At 40.1% G+C, this 13,280-nt stretch overlaps 1 protein-coding gene across 1 annotated transcript; it reads left to right on the top strand.

The window, feature by feature from the left end:
- Positions 1–11,301: 11,301 nt before the first annotated feature.
- Positions 11,302–13,078, top strand: CALHM6 (calcium homeostasis modulator family member 6). Its single transcript, XM_011364776.2, has 2 exons — positions 11,302–11,934; positions 12,630–13,078. Exons 1-2 carry the CDS (start codon positions 11,410–11,412, stop codon positions 13,050–13,052), a joined length of 948 nt encoding a protein of 315 aa, XP_011363078.1. The 5' UTR covers positions 11,302–11,409; the 3' UTR covers positions 13,053–13,078.
- Positions 13,079–13,280: the final 202 nt, after the last annotated feature.

Raw genomic sequence — 13,280 nt, 5'->3', positions numbered from 1 at the left:
TTAATTAGCCAACAATTCTAGATTGGAAATAACTTTTTCTCAGATTTGTTTGTAGCGAGCAAGGCTCCCTGATCTTCCAATTTCTGCTGTTGCTGTTGAGAAGTCTGTTCCAGAGTTTTCTCTTCAACAGAACAATTTTAACCGGAGAGGAACTCTGCAATCTCCTCCCTGGTTTGCTCAGTGGAGGTATGCTGGAGGAGGGAGTTGCTTAATAGGCCCAACTGCTTGTGTTCTCAAAGTCAAGGGGAGAAGGGGGCCAGAGGTCTCTGTTTCGTCAGTAGACACTCATCTTCTGGTTAAGCACAGCGTCTCCACTTAGCTGGGTCGTGTCTTTAATCCAGAATCCCTCTTCTCAGTCTCTCCAGTGAGTCAAAGCCTCATCTGCTGGGGTCTGAGTGCGCTCTGCCCGCTGTGGTTCCGCTTTCCGCTCAGGTGTGTTTCCACTTGCAGAGGTACCTGCTGATAATGCCTAAGCCTCTTTGCAGTTCCGCCGAGCTGACTGACTTGTTTCTGTCAACGCCAGCCCCATTCTCTCCGCTGGCTTGGATTTTAGCCTTCTGTTTAGTTACTCTACAACCATCTTCTTTTAGCTTCCACGGCCTTGTTCTATTTTCCATTAATTTATTCTAGAAATCTTTTTTTTTTTTTTTGATTGCCCACTAAGTGCTAGGCACTGGTCTGGTGCTTAGAATACTACATTAGTGAATAATATTAAGATCTTGTCTTCTTGACACTTAAGTCCTAGGGATGGGTCTGAAAAATTAGCATAATTTATAAGTAAATTATATAATCTATTGAAAGATAATAGGTGCTACAGGGAGGAAGGGAAAGGCAGGATAAGGAGACAGAGGGGAGGGTCTAATTTTAAATAGGGTAGTCAAGGTACGCTTTTAATATTCCCCCTCTCATTCTCTTTTTCTGTTTTTCGAAATCTCTTTACTGTCAATTTAGTAGGGTTTCAGGAAGGAACAGAAATAAACTCATATATTGAACCCAATATGTTTAAATGGGATCCCCACATCATTTTTCAGATGAGTTGACAAAAAAGAATGACAATAACACCTGTTGACTGAGCATCTACTATGTACCAGGTACTGTTTTAGGAACTGGAGATTTGGTAGAGAACAATAATAACAAAACCTTGTTCCCATGTAGTTTACGTTCTGATGTGAGTGTGTGTGAACGGGAAGTAAATAAGAACAACAAAAATACAATATGTCTAGTAATGATAAGTATTATGGGGAAAGAAACAAGAGGAGGGGATGTGAAGTGATGGTGAGCTGGTACTATTCTATAAAAAGTGCTTTTAGATGTGATGATATTCAAACAGGCACTCAAAAGAAATGAGGGTATGAACCCTTGGGACATCGATGAGAAGAGAATTCCAGGTGGAGAGAGCAGCAGTTACAAAGCCGAGAGGGCAAAACATGTTTGGCGTGTTTCAGGAATAGGAGGCCAGTGTGGCTGGAGCAGAGTGGATGAGAAGAGAATGGTGGAAAGCAAGATCTGATTATATATGCTCTCATAGGTTGTAGCAAAGACTTGGATTTTGAGGTGGGATGTCAGCTGAATGAATGGAGTTACAATTAAGTGAGATGTGGCGGGCTGCAGGAGGAACAAGTATGTGGAGGTAAGTCCAGGAGCTTGTATGCTTTCTAAACTATCCAAGAGGGGATGTGCAAGCCTGGAATTCAGAAGTGGGCTCTAGCAGGAGATGTAACTGTCAGTACCTTCTTAAAGGTTAAATGCCTCAAAATAACTGAGGTGTACAACAAACACCCGTTACTGAGCAAGCATGGCAGCGATTTTCACCAGGTGGTGAGATATGTAGATGGGAAGCAAAAAGGACTTGGGTGAGGGGAGATGATGATGATGTCACACATCTGTGTGTGTGTGTGTGTGTGTGTGTGTGTGTATGTGTGTGTGTGTGAGGTTTTGAAAAATCCTCGAAGTTGTGCTGATGTGCCTTCAATTCCCATACATTCACTTTACAGGAAGGTTTCCCTCTAGTTGGAAATCACTGCAAACAATGGGGAGCCATTGAAGGATTTTATTTTTAAATAATCAGATTTTCATTTTAGAAGGACAACTTTAGCATCCACACAGAGAACGGGACCCAGTGAGGAAGAGGTCAGGAGGCTATTTCCATAGTCCTGGTAGGAGATAATCAGCTCTTTAACTAAGTCAAGAGAGGGAATATTTAAGGCCCAGCTCACAGGTGAAACATATAACCAAAGGAACACATATTTTGTGGGAATATTGGTCAAAAGATGATAAACCAAGGAGCCCTCAGGATGTATGTGTCTCTGAGTCCCATTGACTATAGAAGAACATGGTTTCCTGCTGTGGCTCTGCCCCAATTACCCTGTCTTTCCCTTAATAAACTTAAGAAATTGTTCAAATCTTCATGCCGTTTCAATTTTCAGCCTCCTGTTTCAGGGATATCACCTAGACCGGTGTGGCCTGGAGTGCAGGATGTGTAATGGAGGGTGGTAGAAAACAAGACTGGAAAGGCAGACAGGGAGGCAGAGGGGAGTTCCCCGCTCTACCCCCGCCTCCCCTTTTAACGGTTTAAAGTAATGTCAGTTGTATGAGCATTGTGATTAACCCAGGCAGTTGGAGTACCTTCAAAAGTGGAAAAGTAAAAGTGCTGCTCTTTCTGCATGTCTCTAGAAATTAGCTCTTGCGAAGTCTTTGTCATGGAAGGATCATATGATTTTAGTAGTGAGTCCCAAAGGAAACACTCGTGATTTGGGATGGGCCTTTGAGGCTTTGGTTTAAAGTAGAATTTCTTTAAGCAACAGCTTCTAAAAGCATTTCAGTCAGCCAGCCCAGCACTTTCCAAATTAAACAATGAAAAATGATTGCAGTATATATTTAGGAATTATTTTCTGAACAAGTTTTCAGTGGCTTAGGTACCTTTTTCTTTCAAAGAAATAGTAATAAGAGGGTATTTTTCTGTATGAGGGGAAAATCTTGTAAGTTTTCTCTGCTTCCCACTTTTCAGTTTACCACTTTTCAATTTTGTCCAGAATAAGAGACAGCCAGTAAAATAAAATAATTTGACTTCCTGTGCAGATAACCTTGATTTCTTAGCTCCTTCACCCCGCTCTCTAAAGAATTCGTTTTACTAACAAGAGATGGATCCATGTCATTTATTAGAATTCTGAGAAAAAATTCCTGGAGCACTGTATATATTTAAAGCTTTGTTCTTGATACAAAAAGGACTGAAGAAAGGAAAATGATTATTCTGAAATATGAATTCACAGAACTTTTTTTAATCAAAGTTGAAATATAAATTGCAATAATATATTAAAACGTCACTCTTACTAAATACTGCCCTTGGGTAGCTCACACTTAGGTGACATAAAATCTCTGCTCTATCTTTATCCCCCTCTAAGCTACACTCTTTGAGGGCAGGGATTGTGTCTCTTGCTTGTTATATACGCTTAGTTCTTCCACAGTGACTGGCACAAGCATGGTAGTCAAAAAATACTTAACGATTGACTGACAGTAAATGAATGGAGTACAGGAGATTGTGGTCCCAAAAGTCCTTAACATATAGAGTTCCAGCTCTTATGAGCTAACATCACTAACCTCCAATAAAGCTATGAGACACCCCACCTAGATCCTGAAGCTGTTTCAACATTGTCACCTCTGGGCTGTGGTGACCCTAAAATTCAATCTCCACAACAGGCTACATCAGAAAGACAGATGTTAATAAGTACACGTGCAGTTGTTATATGACTATTATACATGCAGTAGTCCCAAGTGGGATAGAAAGCCCAGATGCCAAAGCACAGCTTAAAATAACACACCATTTGTGTGGGATGTTGTAAACCACAGTCATCAACAGACTGTTGCTAAGCTTCATCAATTGCGTATGAGAAAGCCTCTTCAGTTCGCAACATTGTGCAATCCAGCAATCAAGGCCTCACCAGCACAGCTGACTTCCTAGAGAACATAGGACAATGTGGCGTGGGCGCAGGGGTGTGGGCGGGCAGTGTGGATGGTTGGGAGGGTTGGTTATTCAGCTGGCTTTGTAAGCACACCAACACACGTGGAGAGTCACATCATGGTACCTCAGAGTACACCAGACTTTCTGAAAAGACATTGACAAGGGCGGTATCCCATATAAGTTATTGCATTTTTTTCTCGATTTCTAAATAGAGCTCCTGTGTTGTCTAGTGGATGTTTTAAGAGCCTTATCGATGATGAGAGAAACTTTGTGAATTTACTGCTGAGGAGAGGTCATTTTTTTATCCAAAAAAGTAATTCGGATGCCAGAGGAAGAAGTGGAGAATGAAAGGATATTTGATAATTCTGTAAAATAAGTTTTGTTTTTAAAATAGGATATAAAGAGCCCATCTGCTAAGATTATTTTATAAAATGTGCTCAGTTCATGCTTACACCATTATTATGTTAAAGCATGCTGAACAGCAATGATAATAATATTATCTTACTGAGGCCTATAGGCTTCAAGAACATACCTTGGCATGTCAGTTCTGTAAGGATGATACTAGCTACAGCCCCATCTCATAAATTAGGAAGCTAGCCACAGAGAGGTTAAGAAATGTGATCAGAAAGACACAGCCAGCATTTATTATTATTGCATGAAGCTGAAAATAAAATATTTTAATATTTGTTTTTAATTATTTGGAATGTTCAAATGCTACATTATAATAATTTAAACTATTAATTGAATGATGAACACAAGTATATAGATAATATTAAAGTCACTCCAGTGCTTTACTTTTAATCTTGTGAAATGGAAAAGAGCAAGAAAAAAAACTTTTTGTCAAAGTAGGTTTTTAAAATGCGCTAGATTAAAGGACACCCCCAAATTTTAGAAATTACTACAACTATTTGTCATTGTTTAGAATCCTGCAGTGTGGCTTACAGAGAATATAAGATATATCATCAGTGCAAAATCAGATATCTGCTTGCTGTTTCTAATCTCATCTTGTACCCAAACTGTGTGTTGCTTTGATTCTTTCATGGTAGAAGAGCTTCATAAACATAGAAACAAATTATTTACTAAGTTCTTCATATCTATCTCTTAATTTAGTGTTGTTCTCCAGACTTTGCCCGTAGTTACAGATGGTGTTTTCAGGCGGTTAAAATGAATGAAGTCATTGTAAAACTATCATGCTTTAGATTGGCTGGCTAATAATTTATATAAAATAAGCCTACTTTATCACCTTCTCCTAAAGAAGACAAACATTTGGCTGAAATAATTATTAACAGGTATGGAGATATAGTAGAGGCTAGAAAATATTTCATAATCAATGCATCATCTCAGGGAGTCAATCACTTGTCACTCACATTGCTTTTTAAACCCTAGCATTACATGAAAGGAAAAAACAGAACTGCAGGGTTTTTCCCTCTGTTTTGGCAGATTTTAAAAATTCTTTGTTTTTTTTTTTACTTTTGACTGAATTTTGTCACTTCTTGCTTAAGTGTTTGTATTTTTGGAGATCATGTCTGTTCTTTTCTAGAACTAGAATTGTGTATTATAGAATGTTAGAGCTGAAAGTGACCTTGAAGATGATCTAGTCTACCCTCCCATTTTACAGTTAAGGAAACATCTTGCTTGGCATTTATTCACTTTAGGGCAGGTGAGGGTATTGCCTAAATCAACATTGTCTGCTTTGACTTTTCCACTACTAGTTAGACAACCCTAAGTTGGGGAAGAAACAGGGATGAAAACAAGTTTATGGTGCCTTCAATTTGACTGTTGGAATGCTCCCAAAATATTCCCAAAATATTTTCAAGTAAGTTATAGACTTAAATGTTTAAACTATATTCATTAATTTCATTGAACAAAGATGGCTGATATTTTGTTTACTAAACGTCTGAGTCTTTGTTTCCTGGTTAGATGAGCAAGTCAACTGTTAATGCCCCATAGAGCACAATAGCTTATTATGGCAGTGAATTAGCGCCCTCTAGCATATTTTTGAGTCACCCTGTTAAAAAAAATATTTTATAAAATGTAGCTGTGAAACTAAAATGTTTTAAATAAAAACTAAAATGAACTGGGTTCTTTACACTGTCTCACATTAATACTCACAAAAATGGAACGACGTCAGTTGAGAAAATTTTGTAAGGAGATAAAGCTAATACAAAATGTGGTGAGTGCTACTTCACATGTGAGGGGTGCAATGATGAATAAAAAGAAGTCCTGGCTCTCTGGGAGCTCCCAGATTAGCAGGGGAGACAGAACACTAGAAAGAAATGTTGCAATAGGTACTTTAGGAACTATTGCAGCATTATTATTATTATTATTGTTATTATTATTATTAATTATTATTATTATTTTTAATGTTGTGGGAGTAATGAAACAGAACAACTAACTCTGCTTGGAGATTTTGAAGATGGCTTCGATGAAGAGATAACGTTGGACCGAGCATTAAAAGAGCATAGTTTGTCAAGTGAAGAACAGAGAAATGTCATTCAAGGCAACAAGAAAGAGTAAGTGAGAGAGCACAGAACTGAGGAAGGCTATGATATGTAAGTTCAGGTACTGTAGGGGAGATCAGTGCTGTTGCAAACCGGGGTGCATGGGTTAAATTGGGGCTGCAATGGGTGGAGCAAGGTTAGAAAGAGCTTCTGTGCCAACATAAGGAATATGGAACTTGTCCTCCTGACAGTTGGGAGCATTAGAGGTTTTTAACTAGAAAATAATATAATTGGACTTCTTTCTTTTCCTGCCTTATAAGTAAAAAAATATAACCCATAGCCAGAAAACTAGTAAAACAAACATACTGTACGAAACATAATTAGAAAGCAAACACTTCTGTATAACCCTCATCGTGGTATAGAAATATAACATTGTGAACATCCTTCCCTTCCTCTCTACCCCAATCATAATCTCATTCAAGCCCACTGTCTTTGTGATTCTTAATCACTACTTTGGTTTTCTTTATAGTTTTGTTACATCCTCAAGAAATAAAGTTTAACTTTGGTTGTTTCTGAGCTTCTTCTAAATGAAATCATACTGAATATATTCTTTGTGTTTGATTTCTATTACTCAATATTACATTTTTACGATTCATCCTTGTTATCAATTTTGCTATAGCAGTATTTATTTATTTATTTATTTATTTATTTTCATTGCTGTTTAGTATTCTCTTGTTTGCTTACTTCACACTTTATCTTGTCTGCCATTTTTGGATATTCGTTCTTTGATTTTTTAAAACAAGTTCTTGCCTAATGCAAACAGTATTGCTATGAAATGTGTACCCTATATCCTATTCACATGTGCATGTTTAACAGTTTCTCGAGCATATTCGAATTCTTTTTTCAGGAAGTTAAATCTGATAGGACTGTGTGGCATAAACTGGAGTGGAGTAAGGTGCTAAGGGTCTGGTCCACATTCATTGAAGGTTGAGAGGAAATGTCCAATCTGAGGGACAGTCCTGGAACAGAATCGAGCTACACAGTAAATGGAGTTGTACCCACAGGTAACCCTGAGTTTTTAGCTTGAAAGACTGATATCCTTCACTGACTTACAAATTCTGAAGGAGAAATAAGTTTTAGCGGAAAATGAGTTCTATTTTGGGTTTCAGGTGACTGCTGGACACACAACAGTTTCCACAATTGTGGAAATCTTGGCTAGGCGATCAGAAATGCCTCTCAAGAACTTAGGAGATGAAGATTTGGAAATGATAACAAACAATTCACTGTCAGAGCCATGGGAAAAGAGAATAATGATAATTGACAATCTTTTTTGAGCATTTACTATGTGCCAGGCACTATTCTAAGAATGTTACATGTATTAACTCATCTAATCTTCACAACAACCCAATGAGGCAGGTAATAGTACTATTTTCATTTTATAGATGAGAGAACTGAACAGAGAGATCAATTAGCTTGCCCACTGACACACATCAAGTCAGCGGTGGCATCAAGAGGAGATTATTTAGGAAGTATAAGTGGAAAGGATTGAACTTTAGTGACTACCAATATTAATAGTTAGGAAGAGGAGGAACCTGGAAGAGAGACTTAGATGAATAGTCATCAAGTTAGGAGGAGAGCCAGAAGACTGTCATTAATAGCCAAATTTAAATTAACTTACTGAGTAAGTACTGCAGGTGCCTGGCACAACTGGAGGAAGTAAAATGCCAAAGCAAGAATCACAGAGAGTCAAACTCTGAATCTAGGTGTCAACAAAACCTATTCAGGCTTGGTCATTGTTTGCAAGAAGGAAAGTGAAACCTCTTTAAGAAATCTAATAATAAAATATAGAAAAATAATTATTTCCCTTTGGTAGCTGTCTACCGCTAAAGCAAAAAGAAAATCCCTCCCTTAAGTAATTCAGTTATGTGTGGGCATGGGAAGATAGCAGAGAACTGGAGAAGGTAGTGGGGAAGATGAGCATTACATATCAGACAAGTCTGCTGAATAAATGAGCTGAGCTGGGCAGGAAGGAGATTGGGAGGAAGTCATGGGAGAGTCTCTGCTTTGCCAAGGCCTGCAGTTCCATCATCCCTCACTGTGGCTTGGTGACTCTGATGAAAGCGGGTGGCAGTAGGTATCCAGATGGCCCTTTAGCTGTACCTGAAACCTGCCCATGGCCCTATCTTCTCCCTGGTGTTGTCTTGTTTCTCTCTGGAGAGACTTAGCTACAGTTTGTCATAAGATTGGCATTTGAAATGTCAAAGAAAAGGTCTAATTTTTCTTTCTGTTTATACTTCTGTAGGAAGAACTTTTTGTAAACAATCAAAAATCTTAAGATAACAATAGGTTCCAGATTTTCAAATATATATTACTTAACATAAATGATATATCTATAAATCATAACATGAAGAAAGGTATTCTTTAAGATTAAGAGAGTCAGACCTTCTAAATTTACTTGTTAATTTTAGTATCTAAAGTTGTGTCTTGCACATGGTAGATACTTAAAAGATATATGAACCTTAATTTGATTTTACTCTCATGTGTGAGTCTTGGAGCCAGGGTGTACGCTTTGCTTCTCTAGCAGTCCTTTTCCAAGGCCGTACTACTATTCTGAGTTCTCATGAGAGGTGTAGAAAATAATATTTCGGGACTAGTTCCCTTGAAAATGACTACAAGGAACTTTCAGATTCACAGTTTAAATGTGTACTTCCCTTCAAGAGTTTCTCTTGCTTTCTTTTCTGAGAAATGTTTTGTGGTTTCTGAAACCCTTTCCTGACACTGACAATGATAGTGCTGAGAAACTACTGCAGTTAAAAACAAACAAAACCCATAACCATTGGTTTTATAATATGCTTAACATGAGAATATCTCACTCATTTCTTAAAAGCTAAAGTAAATTAGTGTTGAATTATAGATTTTCAAAAATGTAAAAGTCTTTATACTTTTACTTAGTGTACTCCCAGAGAAAATTCTTGAATCTTCTCCACACCGTATTTTCTTACTATATTTCCACTAAGGGCTGGAATTCTGAGTGATGTCCTCTCAGAACAGAGATGGGTATAAAGAGTTGGGTGATCTTCCATAGACCAAGGACTAGAACTACCCACTGCTCCAGAGGCAGTGAGGGTAGATGTCAGGGTACTAGACTCAACCTTATATGCTGGAGAAAATTTGGACTGGCAGGGAGAACTTTGACTCTCATGGCTACAGTAACCCGTAATGAGAACAAAATGATCACAATACTTGGAGAACCCATGACTAGGGGATCACAGTGGTGACAACCCCAGGTAGTGTTTGGAGACACAATCTGACAGGATAGCAGGTCAGGATGCAGCTCAGTCTGTAATGAGATTCAGGGGCAGGATTGTAAACTACATACTCTAATCTATAAAGCCCCTAAACCTGACCTTTTACCTGTAGCTCTCCCCTCATGATGTGCCACCTTCCTCTTCAACCTCAATACTCCCATCACTCTGGCTTTCTTTCCAATCACAGAACAAATAAAATGAACCTAGTGGATGGTGCGCCCTTAGCTGTCTACCTCACTACTAAGAGGGTGCCTGGATATGGAATCTGGGTGAGCAGGTAACAGTGAATTGGTTGCTGTTGGCACCCACCCACTAGGTCTACTTTATTTATTTGAGAAAAAGAAGTTGCATATGTAACCAAGTGGACTGTCAGAGAAGGGGCAATACAATCCTTGGTCTAAAACTGAGCATTCATTTAGATTCTTAATTTATGTACAACAGTTATTTGTTGTCTATTTCCAGAGTTGCAATGCAAGAGGTAATCCCTCACACTGAACATTCATTTAATAACCACACACTATATGCAGAGGTGCTTTACATATGCTACTCAATTTACTTGTCTCAACAGTCTTAAAAAGTGAGCACTATTATCCTTTTCCAAATGAGAATGCTGTGTCTCAGAGGGATTAACATCACACACACACACACACACACACACACACACACACACACACACACACACACACTGCACCTAACTTCAAAGGCTATATTCTTTCAAATACCTCATCTCACTCTGGAGCCACACAGAGAGGCTCAGTTTCACGGAAGTGGTTACAGGTGAAGGGAACATGTTAGTTAGATGTAGCTGCAGTTTGAAATGTTTTTCATTCAAGTAGTATTTTTGGATAACTATGTACCCATCCACCCCCCAATCTCAGTGATCAACTTGGTGGTCATTTAGTAAGAATTCAACATTCCTCCAGGCACTGACAGTATAAAGACATACCTGGGAAAAAAGAGGCAGAAGTCAACATAATATATCTAGTCTAATGTCCTTGATGTCCTTTGGGAGATAAACAGAGGAGAGAACAATCAGGGTGAATGAGGCTAGAGGTTCTATCCAGAAGGGGGTCAGGAAGGAGGCAGAACATCATGGAGTTACTAGCACTTGAGCTGGGCTTCCTTGTGGATTAGCTAAAGAAAGAGAAACCAGAAATTTGTCCTTGAATAATGTTTCCTGTAAATGATTTTTTTGTTGTTGTTTTAACTCTGGTCTCACTGAAAATTGACTTAGGAACTAGGGTGGTTGTAATAGAGGAAAATCTGGTCTTTCCTAATTTGACCAAGTAAAATGTATTGTTTGCATTGGGCAGCTGCATTGGGGCAGGAATGATAAGCAAAGTCCCCGGTTGGTTGTCAGCTGCGTGACAACAAAGGTTACAATGGAACAGAGTCCGTCTTCGGTCTGAGTTCCTGAACTGGGAAAGATCACCAGTGTGGCAGTCCCTGGAAAGGGGTTGGTATTGGGAAGGTCAAAGGGGCTTGCGCTTGGGTCTGTTTGTCAGCCAGGGCTGGCAAATAAGAAAGCGAAAGCTTTAAATAAGAAAGCAAAAGCTCACAAAGTTAAATGAAACCCTCTTCCCTCTTTAGAAACTGCTTCTTAGCAGAGGGCATTAACCCCCAGCCCCAGCCCGCCCAAACCATTGAGGAGCAGGGCAGGATAGGGGCAGGAGCAGCCACAGCACTCTGAGAAAGGAGGCCCATGGAGAAGTTTCAAGCAGTGCTGAATTTGCACCATAAGCACCAGAGCGCGTTGGGCTACGGCGTGGTAACTCTGCTCACTGCGGGCATGGAGCGCATCTTCTCCACCGCAGTGTTTCAGTGCCCCTGCAGCGCAACCTGGAACCTGTCCTACGGCCTGGTGTTTCTGCTGGTACCCGCTCTGGCACTCTTCCTTCTGGGCTACGTGTTGAGTGCGCGCACGTGGCGCCTGCTGACCGGCTGTTGCGCGCCGGGCGCCCGCGCGGGCTGCGGCGTGGGGATGCGCAGGACCCTGGTGTGTGCGCAGCTCAGCGGGGTCGCCGCACTCGCGCCTCTCACCTGGGTGGCCGTAGCGCTGCTCGGGGGCGCCTTCTACGAGTGCGCGGCCAGCGGAAGCAACGTAGTGGCGCGGCACTTGTGTCCCGGCGATGACCCCGACTGTGCTGCCCAGCTGCCGCTGGTGCCCTGCAATCAGGCCAAGGCTCCCGTGCAGGGCCTCCTGAAGGAGCTCAGGGCCCAGTCGCAGGTCAGGCGCTGGCGTCGACCCGGGGAGGTTGGAGTTTAGGAGGTGGTGGTGGGGTGAGGGATGGGCTACTGCCGGGCGGACTGGGTAAAGTAGGAATCGGTACCCTTTTTCCAGACAAATGACACCGAAGACAAATTAGAATGGCTTCTTGGCGTCTAATGAGCCGACAGGCAAATATTTAAATAAACCGAATGAAAGGAGGGAAGGCGCTCTTTTAGTGTCGGGCACCTACTCTGTGCCAGATACTGCTCTAGGTCCTTTACCTCCTACATCATTCCCTTAGGTTTTTCTAACGATCAAGTTGTTTGCCTAGCCAGAAGAAAGCAGAATTGTTTCAATAAAATGGATCTGCTTGGCTCTAAAGCCACCACCCCACACACTGCTTCTGGGCATATAGAACTCAGAAGTTTTGAAAATGAATGCTTGTTTCATTGGATTTGCCTTAATTCCACATGTTTTGAATTCTAGGGAAGTGACATAGATATCTCCCTGGGCCCTTGATATGATTTGAAGTATAACTGACTTGCTAAGCAACCATTGAGAGGTTACTTGTTACTCCTTTCTCTTAAGGAATTAAGACCTAAAACTGTTGCATGTTCATTATGACCAGTGAGTAGTTCAAACTTTAGCTGAGGATTTTAAAATGTCTTCTTAAAAAACGGTGATTAGATTAGTATTTTGTTGTGTTTTTCTAGGTCCTGGGCTGGATCCTGATAGCAGCTGTTATCATCTTCCTTCTGATTGTTACATCTATCAGCCAGTGCATCTCTCCAGTTAGTTTTATGCAGCTGAAATTTTGGAAAATCTATTTGGAACAGGAGCAGAAGATCCTCAAAAGTGAAGCTACACAGCATGCAGCGGAATTGGCAAAAGAAAATGTTAAATGTTTCCTTGACTGCTCACAGCCAAAGGAGTTCAACACCCCAACCATGAAAGACTGGCAGCAGATTTCATCATTATATACGTTCAATCCAAAGGAACAGTACTACAGCATGTTGCACAAATATGTGAACAAAAAAGTGAAGAGCCAAAGTATCAGATCTTCTGAAGGGGATGCAGTGGTTCCTGTTCTTGGCTTTGTAGATTCACCTGGTATGAACGCCAGCACCGAGTTATGACCTTATTTATGTATAGAAAAAATGTTCTTTTGAGTTACTTCTTTATTAAAAAAATTGATATAGTTTATGATGGCTTTTATTTTTTGTCTTCCAAATTGTAGAACCATGGAATTTTAGATCTGAAATGAAAATTTAGAACTTTACCTCTTTATTATATTATTAAGGAAGTTGAGGTTCAATGATTCAAAGTGACAAAATGGAAGTAGATCAGCGGTTTTATATCCCTAG

The sequence above is a fragment of the Pteropus vampyrus genome, unplaced genomic scaffold (assembly GCF_000151845.1).
Source record: "Pteropus vampyrus isolate Shadow unplaced genomic scaffold, Pvam_2.0 Scaffold101, whole genome shotgun sequence".
In the NCBI taxonomy this organism is placed as follows: domain Eukaryota; kingdom Metazoa; phylum Chordata; class Mammalia; order Chiroptera; family Pteropodidae; genus Pteropus; species Pteropus vampyrus.
The sequence above is the reverse complement of the archived record's forward strand: the minus strand, read 5'-3'. Positions and strand labels throughout refer to the sequence as shown.

Bases quoted from the DNA above. Each gene is read 5' to 3' on its own strand.
- CALHM6 (XM_011364776.2), top strand. From the start codon at position 11,410: ATGGAGAAGTTTCAAGCAGTGCTGAATTTGCACCATAAGCACCAGAGC. The intron at 11,935-12,629 runs GTCAGGCGCTGG...GTGTTTTTCTAG, and splicing joins AGCTCAGGGCCCAGTCGCAG to GTCCTGGGCTGGATCCTGAT.